Source organism: Thamnophis sirtalis, unplaced genomic scaffold (assembly GCF_051295495.1).
Source record: "Thamnophis sirtalis isolate CommonGarterSnake01/CBP01778 unplaced genomic scaffold, rThaSir2_p1.2 scaffold_7, whole genome shotgun sequence".
Taxonomy (NCBI): domain Eukaryota; kingdom Metazoa; phylum Chordata; class Lepidosauria; order Squamata; family Natricidae; genus Thamnophis; species Thamnophis sirtalis.
The window spans coordinates 73,943,565-73,956,798 of NW_028261387.1; the positions used below are offsets into that span (position 1 = coordinate 73,943,565).

The 13,234-nt window shown below is 37.9% G+C and overlaps 1 protein-coding gene across 2 annotated transcripts; it reads left to right on the forward strand.

Moving 5' to 3' along the window:
* Positions 1–73: 73 nt before the first annotated feature.
* On the forward strand, positions 74–11,347 carry LOC106551512 (oxidative stress-responsive serine-rich protein 1). Of its 2 annotated transcripts, none has more exons than XM_014069633.2 (4): positions 74–406; positions 5,330–5,423; positions 7,525–7,635; positions 10,580–11,347. In XM_014069633.2, the coding sequence occupies exons 2-4, from the start codon at positions 5,362–5,364 to the stop codon at positions 11,247–11,249; spliced, it is 843 nt and encodes a 280-aa protein (XP_013925108.1). In that variant the 5' UTR covers positions 74–406; positions 5,330–5,361; the 3' UTR covers positions 11,250–11,347. The 2 variants fall into 2 exon arrangements, with proteins under 2 accessions (XP_013925108.1, XP_087576543.1); XM_087720417.1 differs by lacking the exon at positions 74–406 and adding an exon at positions 3,873–3,943.
* Positions 11,348–13,234: the final 1,887 nt, after the last annotated feature.

The following is a 13,234-nucleotide window of genomic DNA, read 5'->3' on the forward strand; positions in this document are numbered from 1 at the left end:
GCGCGAAACTCTACGAAAGGATTTAGGAAAACGCATGCGCGCTAGTAAAACCAAACCGTCTCCATGGGGATTCTGCCTTCCAGATCCGGGTCACCCGTTTATTTCCGCTCATAGGTTTGAGGGGAGACGGGGTGGTGGTGGTTTGCGTGAAGGAAAGGAACCTTTGGCATTTTCTTCCCGCCGTCTCCATTGCGCGGAGCCGCCTGAGCGCATGAACTGGCGTGATTCCTTGTCAACCGGAGCAGAGCAGCTGATTCTACCCGTCAAAGCGATGGACTTCTGTTGAGTCACCGCGCTAGACGCCCCATTCTCGGCTGCTTTACGAAGCACCCCTTTTTGTTCCTTTCCGGCCACCTAGCTTTTCCTTCGGATCCAGGGCTTCGGTCGCAGGCAAGAAACTCCACAGGTGAAGCTTTTCTCAACTTCGGGGCAGTTTTTTCTGTGGCAGCAAAAGATTTGTGGCACTTTGACCTAACGCAGAGGTCTCCAAATTGAGCCACTTTAAGACTTGTGGTCTTCAACTCCCAGAATTCCTCAAAGCTGGCTGAGGAATTCTGGGAGTTGAAGTCCACAAGTCTTAAAATGGCCAAATTTGGAGACCCCTGACCTAATGCATAGATTAATAATCTCAGTCAGTGTTTTCCAACCTTGACAATTCAGATGTGTTGAACCTCACCAGCGTTTTGGGTCTGCACATTTTAAAATTGCCAAGGTTGGGAAACACAACTTAAGTTTCAGCTTGGACTCATAGACTTCATTTGGTGCAAAATGATGTAAAATAAAGAGGAAGGATTTGCTATGATAAACTCATCTAGTTGCTTAGTTGTTTTTTTTGTTATTTGTACCTTGCTGAATAATGCTATTGCCCTAAAAAGGACTCTGAGTTCCATTCTTTGTGACTACATATACACAGGTCATGTAGTTTCCTTGCTCCCAATGCTGCAGTCTTTGCTCTTGCTTGCTTCTGGGGATTTTTTGGCCCAGCTTGAGATTCCTGGTGTCTCTCAACTCAGCGGCTGTACTTATTTTTTAAATCAGCTAAGTAATGCAAAGCTAAGTAATTGGAATGCGGTGGCTCAGTGGCTAAGACACTGAGCTTGTCGATCAGAAAGGTTGGCAGTTTGGAGGTTCAAATCCCTAGCGCTGTGTAACAGTGAGCTCTGTTACTTGTCCCAGCTTCTGCCAACCTAGCGGTTCGAAATTATGTAAAAATGCAAGTAGAAAAATAAGGACCACTTTTGGTGGGAAGGTAACAGCGTTCCATGGGCCTTTGGTGTTTAGTCATGCTGGCCACAGGACCATGGAGGCATCTTTGGACAGCGCTGGCTCTTTGGGTTTGAAACGGAGATGAACACCGCCCCCTAGAGTAGGGAACAACTAACATATATGTGCAAGGGGAACCTTTACCTTTAAGTAATGCTATTTGGGGGGAGGAAAATGAAAGGACACTGGAATGCATCCAAAATTACAACGTATTCTGACAAAAGGTGAAATTAAAAATAGAATAGGATATGCTTTTGCTTGAGAATGCGTGTTTCATTTTTGTCCCAACTACACATTTTAAGTTATATCACATATTTAATAGCAAGAATAAGGAAATAACTTAGACTATTGTCAAGTCATCCTATTCTTAGACTTTACATTATTACAGCACAGATGCAAAGCTTTACACACATCCTTCTGTTAAATTATAGTGTATGCATTTCAGTCCACAGCCCAAGCCTGTCTAGGATTTTTTAAATTTTCTCTCTATTTGAAATATTGTCGCCCCTGCCAGTTTAATGTCATGATAAGCTTCCTTCAACTTCTCTATCCAACTCATTCATAAAAATGAACAGCCCAGGATACATAGCAGTGTATGTAGTCCTTGTGATATGATATTGTCTTCCACACTGAAGTGGAGCATTAACAAGCACACACTCATAGCAATTGTGACCATAACCAAGCTATCATCTAGCTCAAATTCTGAGCACTTTATTAAGGAGAATGTTACGACACATTATATAAAGGGTTTTCTTTTGAGGTCCAAGTACACTATGTCTGCATTCAATAATTGAAGCTGAAATCAAATTTATCATTACTTTCAAACATCAGTAAGATCAATATGCTAAGAATTGTAGCAGATTGCGCTGGCTGCTTTTAATTGTATCGGTAGCATACATAAGTCAAAACACACTGCACGATTATCTTTGTTAATATCTTGTCCAAAATATCAAGTTGATAGATCTATGCTAAACTGATAGATTTATGCCAGTTTTCTGAGATCTTGCCAGTTCTCCTGTATTTCTCAGCATTACCAAGCTTGTTCTTCAATTACATCCACTAGTTCTTTCATTACCCTGGGAAGTAATCTCTATTGTCCTAAGAGCTTGACCCTTGATGACTGCATGGACAGATGCAGATCTGTTTGACTTGTTTCCACTAACATTCTAAAGTTCTTTCAAGAACAATTCTATAATCTCTTTATATCTCACCCCCCCCATCCAGTTTCCCCTTTCTGTTTTTTATCAATTTTGTTTTCTAGGTGATCATACTCATACCACATGCCCAACAACATAATTGTGATTTCAGTCATAAATCAATATTTATTTTGTCCAGGCGTGTTTAATTATCCATGCATTCTGTGGTATGATTCATAACTATCTCCAGGTCCCTATTTTTTTTTCCACTTTCTAGCCTTCAGATCCATCAGGTAAGGATTGGTTCTCAGGCTGATAAAGATTTAGGAGACAATTTTGTAAACCCTGGGTGCTCCTACCACTACTGGTACCAGTTTGGCTTTTTTTTTTAGAACCTCTCCTAATTCCTCCTACTATGTGTGTGTGAATAAATTAAATAGAAATAAATTTATATAATTAGTAGTATCATTACAATAAATTGGATTTTAATAGGAAATAGTTCAATTGGTAAATTGTGTTTTGTAATTCTAACCAGATTTCATTTCATTTTAACAAGGAATCTGTGATTCATGTTTCAGGAAATGATCAGCGCAGATTCCTTGCCACTAGGTCATATACGACAGTTATCTTACCTTTGGAAAAACATTTATCTGTAAATCAGTGGCACAGCCATATATATATATACATATGGCTGCACAATATGTCAGCATCTTCATGGCTGAACTAGAACAACAATTCTTACATCCAAAGTCTCTCTTCCCATCTCACTCCCCCCTCCCCAATAACTTGAGATTTACTGATGATATATTTACCATCTGAAACCATGGATACGAATTTATCATCAGATTCCATCAAGTCCTCAATAATGTCTACATCATCATCAATATAGCTTTATCTATTTATAGAATGTCTATTTTTCGATGTCACAGTAAAACAACAAAATGGATACATAAACACCATATTATAGAGGAAATCTATGGATCAGCAATATGTTTCTTCATTCCACACCACCAAATAAGTTGCCTTTAACCAGGCTTTATGCTGCAATCATATTTTAACCCATTACTCAACTAATGGGAATTGAACCAGGAGACATTCAAGAGACTGAACTACTCACCCAGTGAGAATAATAGCCAGGTTACATAAGCACTATTAAACAGTTCAGTATTAAAATAATATAAGTGTTCTGGGATTTGCATAAGTATATGTAAACTTAAAAAAAATAAAGAACTTGCCTAGTTTTTAGAAGCCTGGGTTCAACATTCAGTTAAGTTTTTTTTTGAAAACACAGGTTGTTTAATGTAGCTTCTGTTAATCATCCATTTGGCAGATGAACATCCCAGGAAGCTGTCTTGGTGTATCACTTCCTTTTGTGCTTTCTTTGTTCTTTGATTCAAGAGTTAGTATGTACTTCAAATACATTATGACACACCCATCCTAGATGAGTCATAATGACATCAAACAGGCAACTAAGAAACGTGTCAGTTAAACAATTTGAGCAAATGAACATCAACTGAGTGGAGCAGGGAGGGAGTTGTGTCCAAGTGAGCATTTTTCTGGCAGGTTTCTTCTTTTGTACCAGTTTAAGAATGATAAACACTTAATACTTTAACTTTTATTATTTAAAAAATTAATTTTGTTAACCCAAATACTTAAAACGTTTTCAAGAGTTTTGTATGTGCAGGTAGTTCTTGGGTTAGGGCACTGGGATTAGGATTGTCATCACTAAGCGATGTGGTTATAAAGCACAACATCACTTAACCACATTTCTTAGTGATGGTAAATCTGGTTGTCTTAGTAACTCTAAGAAGCATTGGTTGTTAAGTGAGAAGAGGTGGCAGTTCCACGTTAGGGATGTGACGGAGCTGTCGGGGAGTCTGAGAGGCTGGGGAAAGTCTTTGGAGAGTCAGTACAAGATGCATGTGAATTGAGGGAGATCAGGGGAAAAATCTAGAAGGGTCAGTGGAGGCTGGGCATGGGCAGAGGGGTCCTGAAAGGAGGAGAAACATGGGAGCAACTTACTAGAGAGACTTGCAACCTTCCCTGCTGGCTTCCCCATTGATGTTTCCTATGGGAAGCTGGCAGGGAAGGTTGCCAATGGTGATGACATGACCATAGTTCCCTGCAACATCAGAATCACATTGCGATGTTTGGAATTTCGAATTTCATCCTACATCTATTTTTTCAGCACTACCATAAATTTGAATGGTTGCTGAATTAATGGATATAAGCTGAGGATTACCTGCATTCTATATTAAATAGTGGACATTATCTGATTGGTCCTTAGATATTGACTTCTGCCACATATCTTTGATCAGTTGAGGCTTTTGCATAATGTCTTTTAGTTAAAAAAGATGGAGACTAGATTATCTGTCTCATGCAGTCTTCTTTGCTAACAGAACAGTATTGTATGTCAGTTTTGGAATATTTTGGCCAATAAACTACAAGTGTAACCAAAGGCCAGTTGTACGCTATGCATACTTAATGCCATTCTATGTAAACACAATTTTTTAATCTAAAGACTACCTTAAAAGATAATACCACCCACATTTCATCAAATGTGTGTGAGAGAGAGGGGGACTGAGACTTCATTGCAGCACCCCCACAATTTGTGTATGACCTCTGTTGGGCTCCCAAGGCATCCCCCAACCCTCAGAGGCATCCCTGTGCTCTTTACCAGGGACTCCATCATATAAAAACCCTCAAATTCATTTAACAACTACAGCTGGGATTGTGGTCATTCAGCGAAGTGGTCATGTGACATTTTGTTTAATGACCGCTCTACAACCAAGATTCTGGTCCCAATTGTCAAAGACTACGTGTAAAAATTATTGAGGCACTGATCTACAGTTAGTCAAATTTAGTAGGATATTTCCTACATTAGATTCCTGGAATTTCATCCCAGTTCATTTTTCTATTTATCTCCAAAGGGGAGAGAGTGCAGTGGATTGTTCTCTTAACAATGTTGGAGAATGAGGAAAATCTCGGGGCAGCTTTCAAAAAACTAAGAGTTGATTCAGAACGGTAAGTTGCAGTGTAATTAATTAGTAAGAACTGTATGTATCTTTGCAATATAAAATATAAAAGAAGGATCCAATTTGTCACCTGATACCTTGAGGAGAACTAAAATATATGTGATCAGATTATTCTCTAGTATCTACTACTCAAATCTATACCATTTCTGTTATACTTCCAAGTATAATACCCTTTTTGTGGGTTTAGAGCACATAGTAAATTCTGATCTAGGCTTTCCTTAACGGTATAAAATACTTTATGTAGTGGCTTTTTCATACGAATATTCTCCCACCCTCCAACTTATCAAAATGGGGCTGTTTTCTATTCCTTGAATTTGAGAAACTGCCTATTTGCTGTGCTGTTGGTCCAGCCAGTTTACTCCAACAGAGTTGGCATGGTCTAGGTTCCTTCAGTTAATCAGCACTATCTATCAGGTTTGAAACATGCCTTTTCTATGCCTGTCCTTTTGAATCCCCCCTGGGTGGCTAACCCCCTGATGGCATTCCAGAGGCCTTAAGACCTGGCTGTTCTCCCAGGCTTTGGGCTAGGATAGTTGGGACTGAATATAATAGTTATATTTCATAATATGTTTGCTGCTGTTGTCTAGATCTCTCATTTGTGATATACTTGCCATATGATATTTTATTGTATATTTATAAACTATATTTTTATGCAGTGAGGTAGAGTCTGTTGGAGTCAGGTGGCATCTTCTGAATAAAATGAATATATAAATAAAAATAAATAACAATAGCATTTAGACTTACATACTGCTTCACAGTGCTTTACAGCCCTCTCTAAGTGGTTTACAGATTCAACTTATTGTCCACAACAATCTGGGTCCTCATTTACCCACCTCGGAAGGATGGAAGGCTGAGTCAATCTTGAGCCGGTGAGAATCAAACTGCCGAACTGCAGGCAGCAAAAGTGGCCTGACGTATTGCATTCTAACCACTGCGCCACCAAAACTCCTAAATAAAGTGAACAGTGGTGTCATTACAATGTTTTGTGCCTGCTTTCTCTGGCCCTCTCCTTAAAACAGCTATTTTATTGTTTTTTCCACAATCCTTTTTATAAAATTCCAAATAAGTTCCCAAGGTTAGGGATCTCAAACATCTGTTTCTTCATGTGTTACCTTTTTCTTTTCATAAGTAGATTATTTCCCTTTAAGCTTCCCAATTTATTAGGTCACTTTTAAGTGCAGTATCTCCCAGTATGTTTTCAGGTATAATTCTAGGTGCTGGCTTTAAAGCCTTTTGAGGTCTAGGGCCAGTTACTGTTTATCCCATCAGATCTGACAGGGTGAGTGCTCTAAGTCCCCTTATTAAACATACGTGGAGTCATGCCTCCTTTTCTGCTGCAGCTACTCTACGAAACAGCCTCCCCACATCCCCGAAATATGAAAGGTCTCACTTGACCTTCTGGAAGTCTGAAGATCTGGCCTTTCCCCAGCTGCTGGGGCAGGATGTTAGATGAGCCCAAACATGTGAAGTTTGGTTTCTTGGTTATTGTATTACAATTATTTTACTTCTGTGGAGATTTTTGCATGATTTATAAAGGTTTTATTATGTTTACTACTAGTTTATTATTAGTACAAGTTGACTGAGCCATGGTGGTGCAGTGGTTAGAATGCAGTATTGCAGGCTAATTTTGCTGAATGCCAGGGGCTGGATTCTCTTCGGTTCAAGGTTGACTCAGACTTCCATCCTTCCGAGGTTAGTAAAATGAGAACCCAGATTGTTGGGGGCAATAGGCTGACTCTGTAAACCACTTAGGTCTGTAAAGCACTGTGAAACTCTCTATATAAGTCTAAGTGCTATTGCTATTATCATTAGCTGTCCAAATTTCATAAAAGGCAGAACATACATTTTCTAAAATAAATACAACTATGCTATATCTTTTTCTGTGTAAAATGGGCAGTTATTCTCCAATATCATTTTTCCCCAGTAATATTCAGAATAACTCAGAATGCTGTTGATACAAAGAACAGTAGTGAGAAAGCTGGTTGTAAATGTTGTATAATTGCAATGGCAATTATATTGTGAATTATGCAAAACATATTGATTGAGGTTAGATTATAAATTTAAAATGACATATTTTTCTCATGCTTCAGATCCACTGCTTCTCTCCCTGTGAGTGAGGGGGCATCTCCACAAACATTTGTAGGAAGTACAGATGAATCCAAAGTAAAGATGACATTTGGATCTAAAGAAAGTTGGCACTGGTAAGAGGAATTGATTTTGACTAATAGTTGGGATGAAGAATTGCTAAAGTGTTTTGTTAAATATCCTGGTCCACGTAACATCTTAGAATGATCAATTTGAAAATAAAATAAAATAAATGAAAGCGGTGAAAGATGCAATAGTTTGATTTAGTAGTGTTACAGTGTTTTTATGAATGTTGCAATCGAGTTATATTCAGTTGCCATGCATGGCATAACAGGTTCTCTGCTTTCCAGATGAGGCAAAAGGAAGAAAAATGGCTGTAAACAGAATCTTTCTCTTACAAAACTGAAACATATTTTCTTACGTCAAAGTACTATTTCAGCTGCCTAGGAAAGGCAGTTATAGGACCATGTCATGAATTCAAATCCTAGAAATGGAAGGTTAGGGTCAGATATTGATATACAAGCTATTTAACTAGGCTTCTTATAATTCAAGTTTATTTCCAAATATATAATTTTAAAAGTTGGATGTACTCAAAGATAGCCAGATTTGATTTGTATTAAAATCAACTTGGTGCAATAGTGCCTTGAGCCTGGTGTTCATGGAGAAAATGTGGCTGCTAAGGTTCGACACTGGCTTGATAGCACATGATGAAAGTAGTGGGCATATCCTCTTCAAAATAAACCAGATCACTTTACAATAAGCATATCAGCAATGAAAATTAAACAATCAATTAAACAGCAATTTAAATTAGAAAAAGCAATGCTCAACATTGTAGCCAGAGGATCATTTAGCTGACATCTAGAAAATATTGCAGTTGGATAGTCTTTCATAGTTTGGACAGTTTTTTCATCAATGTGTTGAATTTAGAACATGAGCTGTCTATAAATGAATTTTCTAATTTTTCTATGATAGAAAAACTTTCTATTAAGATTAAATGGCATATGGCATTGGGATAATGCCAGCCCAGTTTCTATTTTTTTCATTAATTTTAACACAGTTGCTCCTAAAAGAGCCCAGAGAAGTGCCTCCAAACTAGTAAAAAGTTATGGTGATCAGCATTTATAAAGGCATATTCTATGTGATCTGAATCCCTTCCTTTTGTGCAGACATTTTTTTACCCGTATATACTCGAGTATAGGCCGACCCGAATATAAGCCGAGGCACCTAATTTTACCACAAAAAACTGGAAAAGTTATTGACTCGAGTATAAGCCTAGGGTGGGAAATGCAGCAGCTACCGATAAATTTCAAAAATAAAAATAGATACCAATAATGCCATTGCCCATTGAATAACATATACAGCCTGCCTGTGCCCATTAAATATACAGTAGCCATTGTAAAAATTTGCTCTGCATAACAAATTATTATCACACAATACCGGTGTATTCAATGAAATACTTCACTCACCTCATGATGCTGATGTCCCGCTGTGATGATGATGTCCCGCCTCCTATGACACACGGCACAGTGATTCCTATCATTGGATCACTGTACCAGAGGAGGTGGGACATCGCTATGTGGCTGCTTGCCATAACAAGGAGGAGGTGGGACATCGTTGCAGAGCGGCAGGAGGGGGAGGAAGGGGAATCGTAAGATAGCCCTGCATTACATTAGAACGTGAGGAGGGGGGATGGTGCGGTGCACGCTGCGCGGCAAACTGACACAGAGGGAGGGGAAACTCAGGGGCGCTGGGCCATTCACGAGCGTCACCCAGCGGCATGGCCCCGCCCCTTTTTCTCCTCCATTTCGGGCAAATTTTTCACTGACTCGAGTATAAGCCGAGGCGGCTTTTTTCAGCTCAAAAAGTGGGCTGAAAAACTAGGCTTATACTTGAGTATATACAGTAGCTATCAACTAGTATAGCCCCAGGCTATAAGTATCAAAGTCAGTGAAGTAATGCAAATCTGGTATATTTATAGTGTTTAAATACTGGTTATCTCAAAAGATAAACACATTCCTAGTTTTCTTAAAAATTCTACCTATATTTTTGTGCTAAAAACATTTTAAATTAAGCATATATTTTAGACCTTGTGAAAAATATTTTAAGCATATAATCAAAATGTTTTGTACTATACATTTTCACACTGATGGGTATGTTTTTGACTGGACAGTATGGAAGCATTGCAGTGTGATTATTAAAATGAATTATTTTCAGTTTTCATACTGTTTTCGTTATAAAAAACAGCTAAGATCAGCCGAGAAAAGATGTGGAGACTTTAGAAAGAGGGCAGAGAAGAGCAACAAAGATGATTAGGGGACTGGATACTAAAACATATGAAGAACGGTTGCAGGAACTGGGTATGTGTAATTTAATGAAAAGGACTAGGGGAGACATGATAGCAGTGTTCCAATATCTCAGGGGTTGTCACAAGGAAGAGAATCAAACTATTCTCCAAGGCACCTGAGGGTAGAACAAGAAGCAATGGATGGAAACTAATCAAGGAGAGAAGCAACTTAGAACTGAGGAGAAATTTCCTGACAGTTAGAACAATTAATCAGTGGAACAGCTTGCCTCCAGAAGTTGTGAATGCCCCAACACTGGAAGTCTTTAAGAAGATGTTGGCTAACCATTTGTCTGAAACGGTATAGGGTTTCCTGCCCAGGGAGGGGGTTGGACTAGTTGACCTCCAAGGTCCCTTCCAACTCTGCTATTGTATTTTATTGTAAGAGATCTTAGTAATTGCTCAATATTTTATTTTTGTCAGTTGCAAGAAAAATATTTGTTCAATATCTGAGAATACAACACATTTTTTAAAAATAATATTTTCCCTGTGGATTACAGAGTGAGTCATAGACTGTTCCTGACTATTCTAAATGCCCCGAAGTAATCCTTTTATAGATTGGGCCACTTCTGGAATTTGAAATAAAAGTTCTTTCTGAGCTTTTTAGAAGGAGTTTCAAGATTGGAATTTTGATAGCATTTTGCGCACTTGTAAATGGCTAGCTGTCCTTTGTGCAGAGTGAATTACAGTACTTATCTCTTTCTATTTTCATCCTGCAGGTGTTTGAGGAAACCTTTAAGAGGAACAATTCGAACCCAACGTTGCCGGCGATCAAAGTCTCCTGTGCTCCATCCTCCTAAATTCATCCACTGCACTAAACAAATGGCTTCCGGTAGCCAATCCATGCACAAGAACCTAACAGATGCTTTTCAAAGCAACAAAGATTTGGATGTGCCAAAGAAATTTTCTGAAAATGAACTGGGCAGTCATCCTCTAGAATTTGGAAAGAAAGAATCAGTTGTCAAAGATTCTGAGGCATCCATGATTGGAATACCAAAGAATATTTCTGAATATATTGGTAATGTTCTTCCCACAGAAATTCTAAAGGTCTCAGATCTTTCTGATTTCCAGTCTGTCTCTGAACAAAATAAAGGGAATTTTTGTGCATGTGTAAAGAATGAATGCCAGTGTAAGCAATGGCAAAACCTAAATGTGTACATGTTTTCTGACATACAGAACTCCCTCCGGTGTGTATCTGAAAGAGCAGCACATGTGCAGAACAATCCACAGCTCACATCAAGAATTTCCTCCAGTTCTCTCAAATCTTGCTCTGAGCAAGCCAGAGCTCATGTAGATGATGTGACCATTGAAGATCTTTCAGGTTATATGGAGTACTTCCTGCATATACCTAAGGAAATGTCTCACATGGCGGAAATGATGTATACCTGACCCTAGCCAACAAAGGGCGTTGAGATCTGCCCTGAATCATGCTCCTTCTCAGAAGCAGTTTGTTCTCTGTGCTTATAATAAAACCACTTGGCATTTCAGGCAGACTTCTTGTTTTTAATAGATCAACAATTGAAATAAATTCTAAATCAGAGAACTGCAAATAGCAAGCCTAGGAAATTATGCCATTTTGTAGGTATAGCCACAATTGGCTGTTTGGATTAACTGGCTAACATTTTACAGTGAATTATAAAACAATCTAGAACGAATTCAAGCACTTTCCACATCCGAGGCTAAGTATTGTATATTGTTACATGTTATATTGATTGTATATGTAACTATGTATATGCATTATGTGTGTAATTGCACGCAAGCACATTTTAAATTATCAAAAGCATGGCATTGAGTATTTCAATTTGACTTTCGTTGCTAATGCACAAGTCTTTTTCTGAAATATGTTGAATACATTATCTAAAATTGTACAAGTCAGTAATGTTTTTCTTCTCTGTATTGTTTTAAATACAACCTAAATTCCATGTTTGTGCAATTTCTAAAGGAAATCCGTCCAAAGCATCAATATTTGGATTTTATGGTTGATGAACAATGGGGAAATATTAATATTCAATCACATATGTGACCATTAGATGTCAGCTTTGCTCCATATCAGAATAGCACAATTTTTACTACATTTCATACTTATGTAGAGACTATTCTATTCATTCTGCTTGCTGTTTATATCTAAAATATGACACTAAAGCTGATTTCTATACTTATTTCTGTGACAATGTGCTAGAGACAAATAATACACTTAAGATATATGGATTATATGTGAAAGAAACCAGTTTGTTTGGCAAACTTACACTAAGAAAATTACTTTCAAGGCACAGTCACATGCATGAAGTCTTGGGTTATTTGTTAACCTACTTCAAATTCACAAATGTCTATAACTTAGAATCAAAAATTAATTCTAAGGTGAAAGAATTCAGTTCTCCCTTGATATAACTATCCTTGTGGAAGCCAACCTTAAAAGCTTTGTGTCACATAAGTACAGGAAGTCCTCAATTTATTATCACAGTTGAGTCCAACATTTATAATGCTAAGCGATACATTTGTTAAGTGAGTTTTGCCCCATTTTACGACCTACCTTGCCACATTTGTTAAGTGAATCACTGCAATTATTAAATTAGTAGCACAGTTGTTAAGTGAATCTGGCTTTCCCATTGACTTTGCTTCTCAAGTCACAAATGGTGATTACATGCAACTAGCATAAATATGAGCAAGTTGCCAAGAGTTGAATTTTGATCACATGACCATGGGGGTGTGCAACCATCATAAATTTGAACCTTGTCAAGCGTCCAAGTTTTGATCATGTGACCATATGAATGCTGAGAAACAGGTGAAAAACAGTCATGTCTCTTTGGTGGTGGTGTAACTTCAAATAGTCACTAAACGAAGAGTTATACATTGAAAACTATCTGTAATCTACTCAATTTCTTACACCTAATGTGGCAATGGCTAATGTTTCCATGATGTTTTCTCTTAGTTTAGTGTTGTCCAGATAATTTGGGAATAAAATCCACAGAATTTACAGTCAGAATACTAGCTAGAGATTCCAGGAATTATAAATCATGGGGAAGGCAGACACTACTTTGTTTTGAGGTCTTGTTTTCTGGCCCAGAATACCCTGTGTTTTACACTGCTAACTAAGCAAGGATCTAATAACTCCCTAGGAAGATGTTGCTCTTGAGATAAGCATTTATTTGCAACTTTACTGAGTCAGTCATGGTTTCTTCCTTCTCTATTATATGAACAATATTGAGCTGCTTTTTGTGCAGCTTCAACACTCCAGTTAGAGTTGTAAAAAAAATGCAAATAACTGACAATAGGTGACTGGAGGTGCTTGAAATGATTTTCTTTCGCAACTGGGACAAACAAGATTTGTGGATGGTAATTCGTTGCAAATATAGTATATGATGTTCTTTTAGAAT

Bases quoted from the DNA above. Each gene is read 5' to 3' on its own strand.
- LOC106551512 (XM_014069633.2), top strand. From the start codon at position 5,362: ATGTTGGAGAATGAGGAAAATCTCGGGGCAGCTTTCAAAAAACTAAGA. The intron at 5,424-7,524 runs GTAAGTTGCAGT...CTCATGCTTCAG, and splicing joins CTAAGAGTTGATTCAGAACG to ATCCACTGCTTCTCTCCCTG. The intron at 7,636-10,579 runs GTAAGAGGAATT...TTCATCCTGCAG, and splicing joins TCTAAAGAAAGTTGGCACTG to GTGTTTGAGGAAACCTTTAA.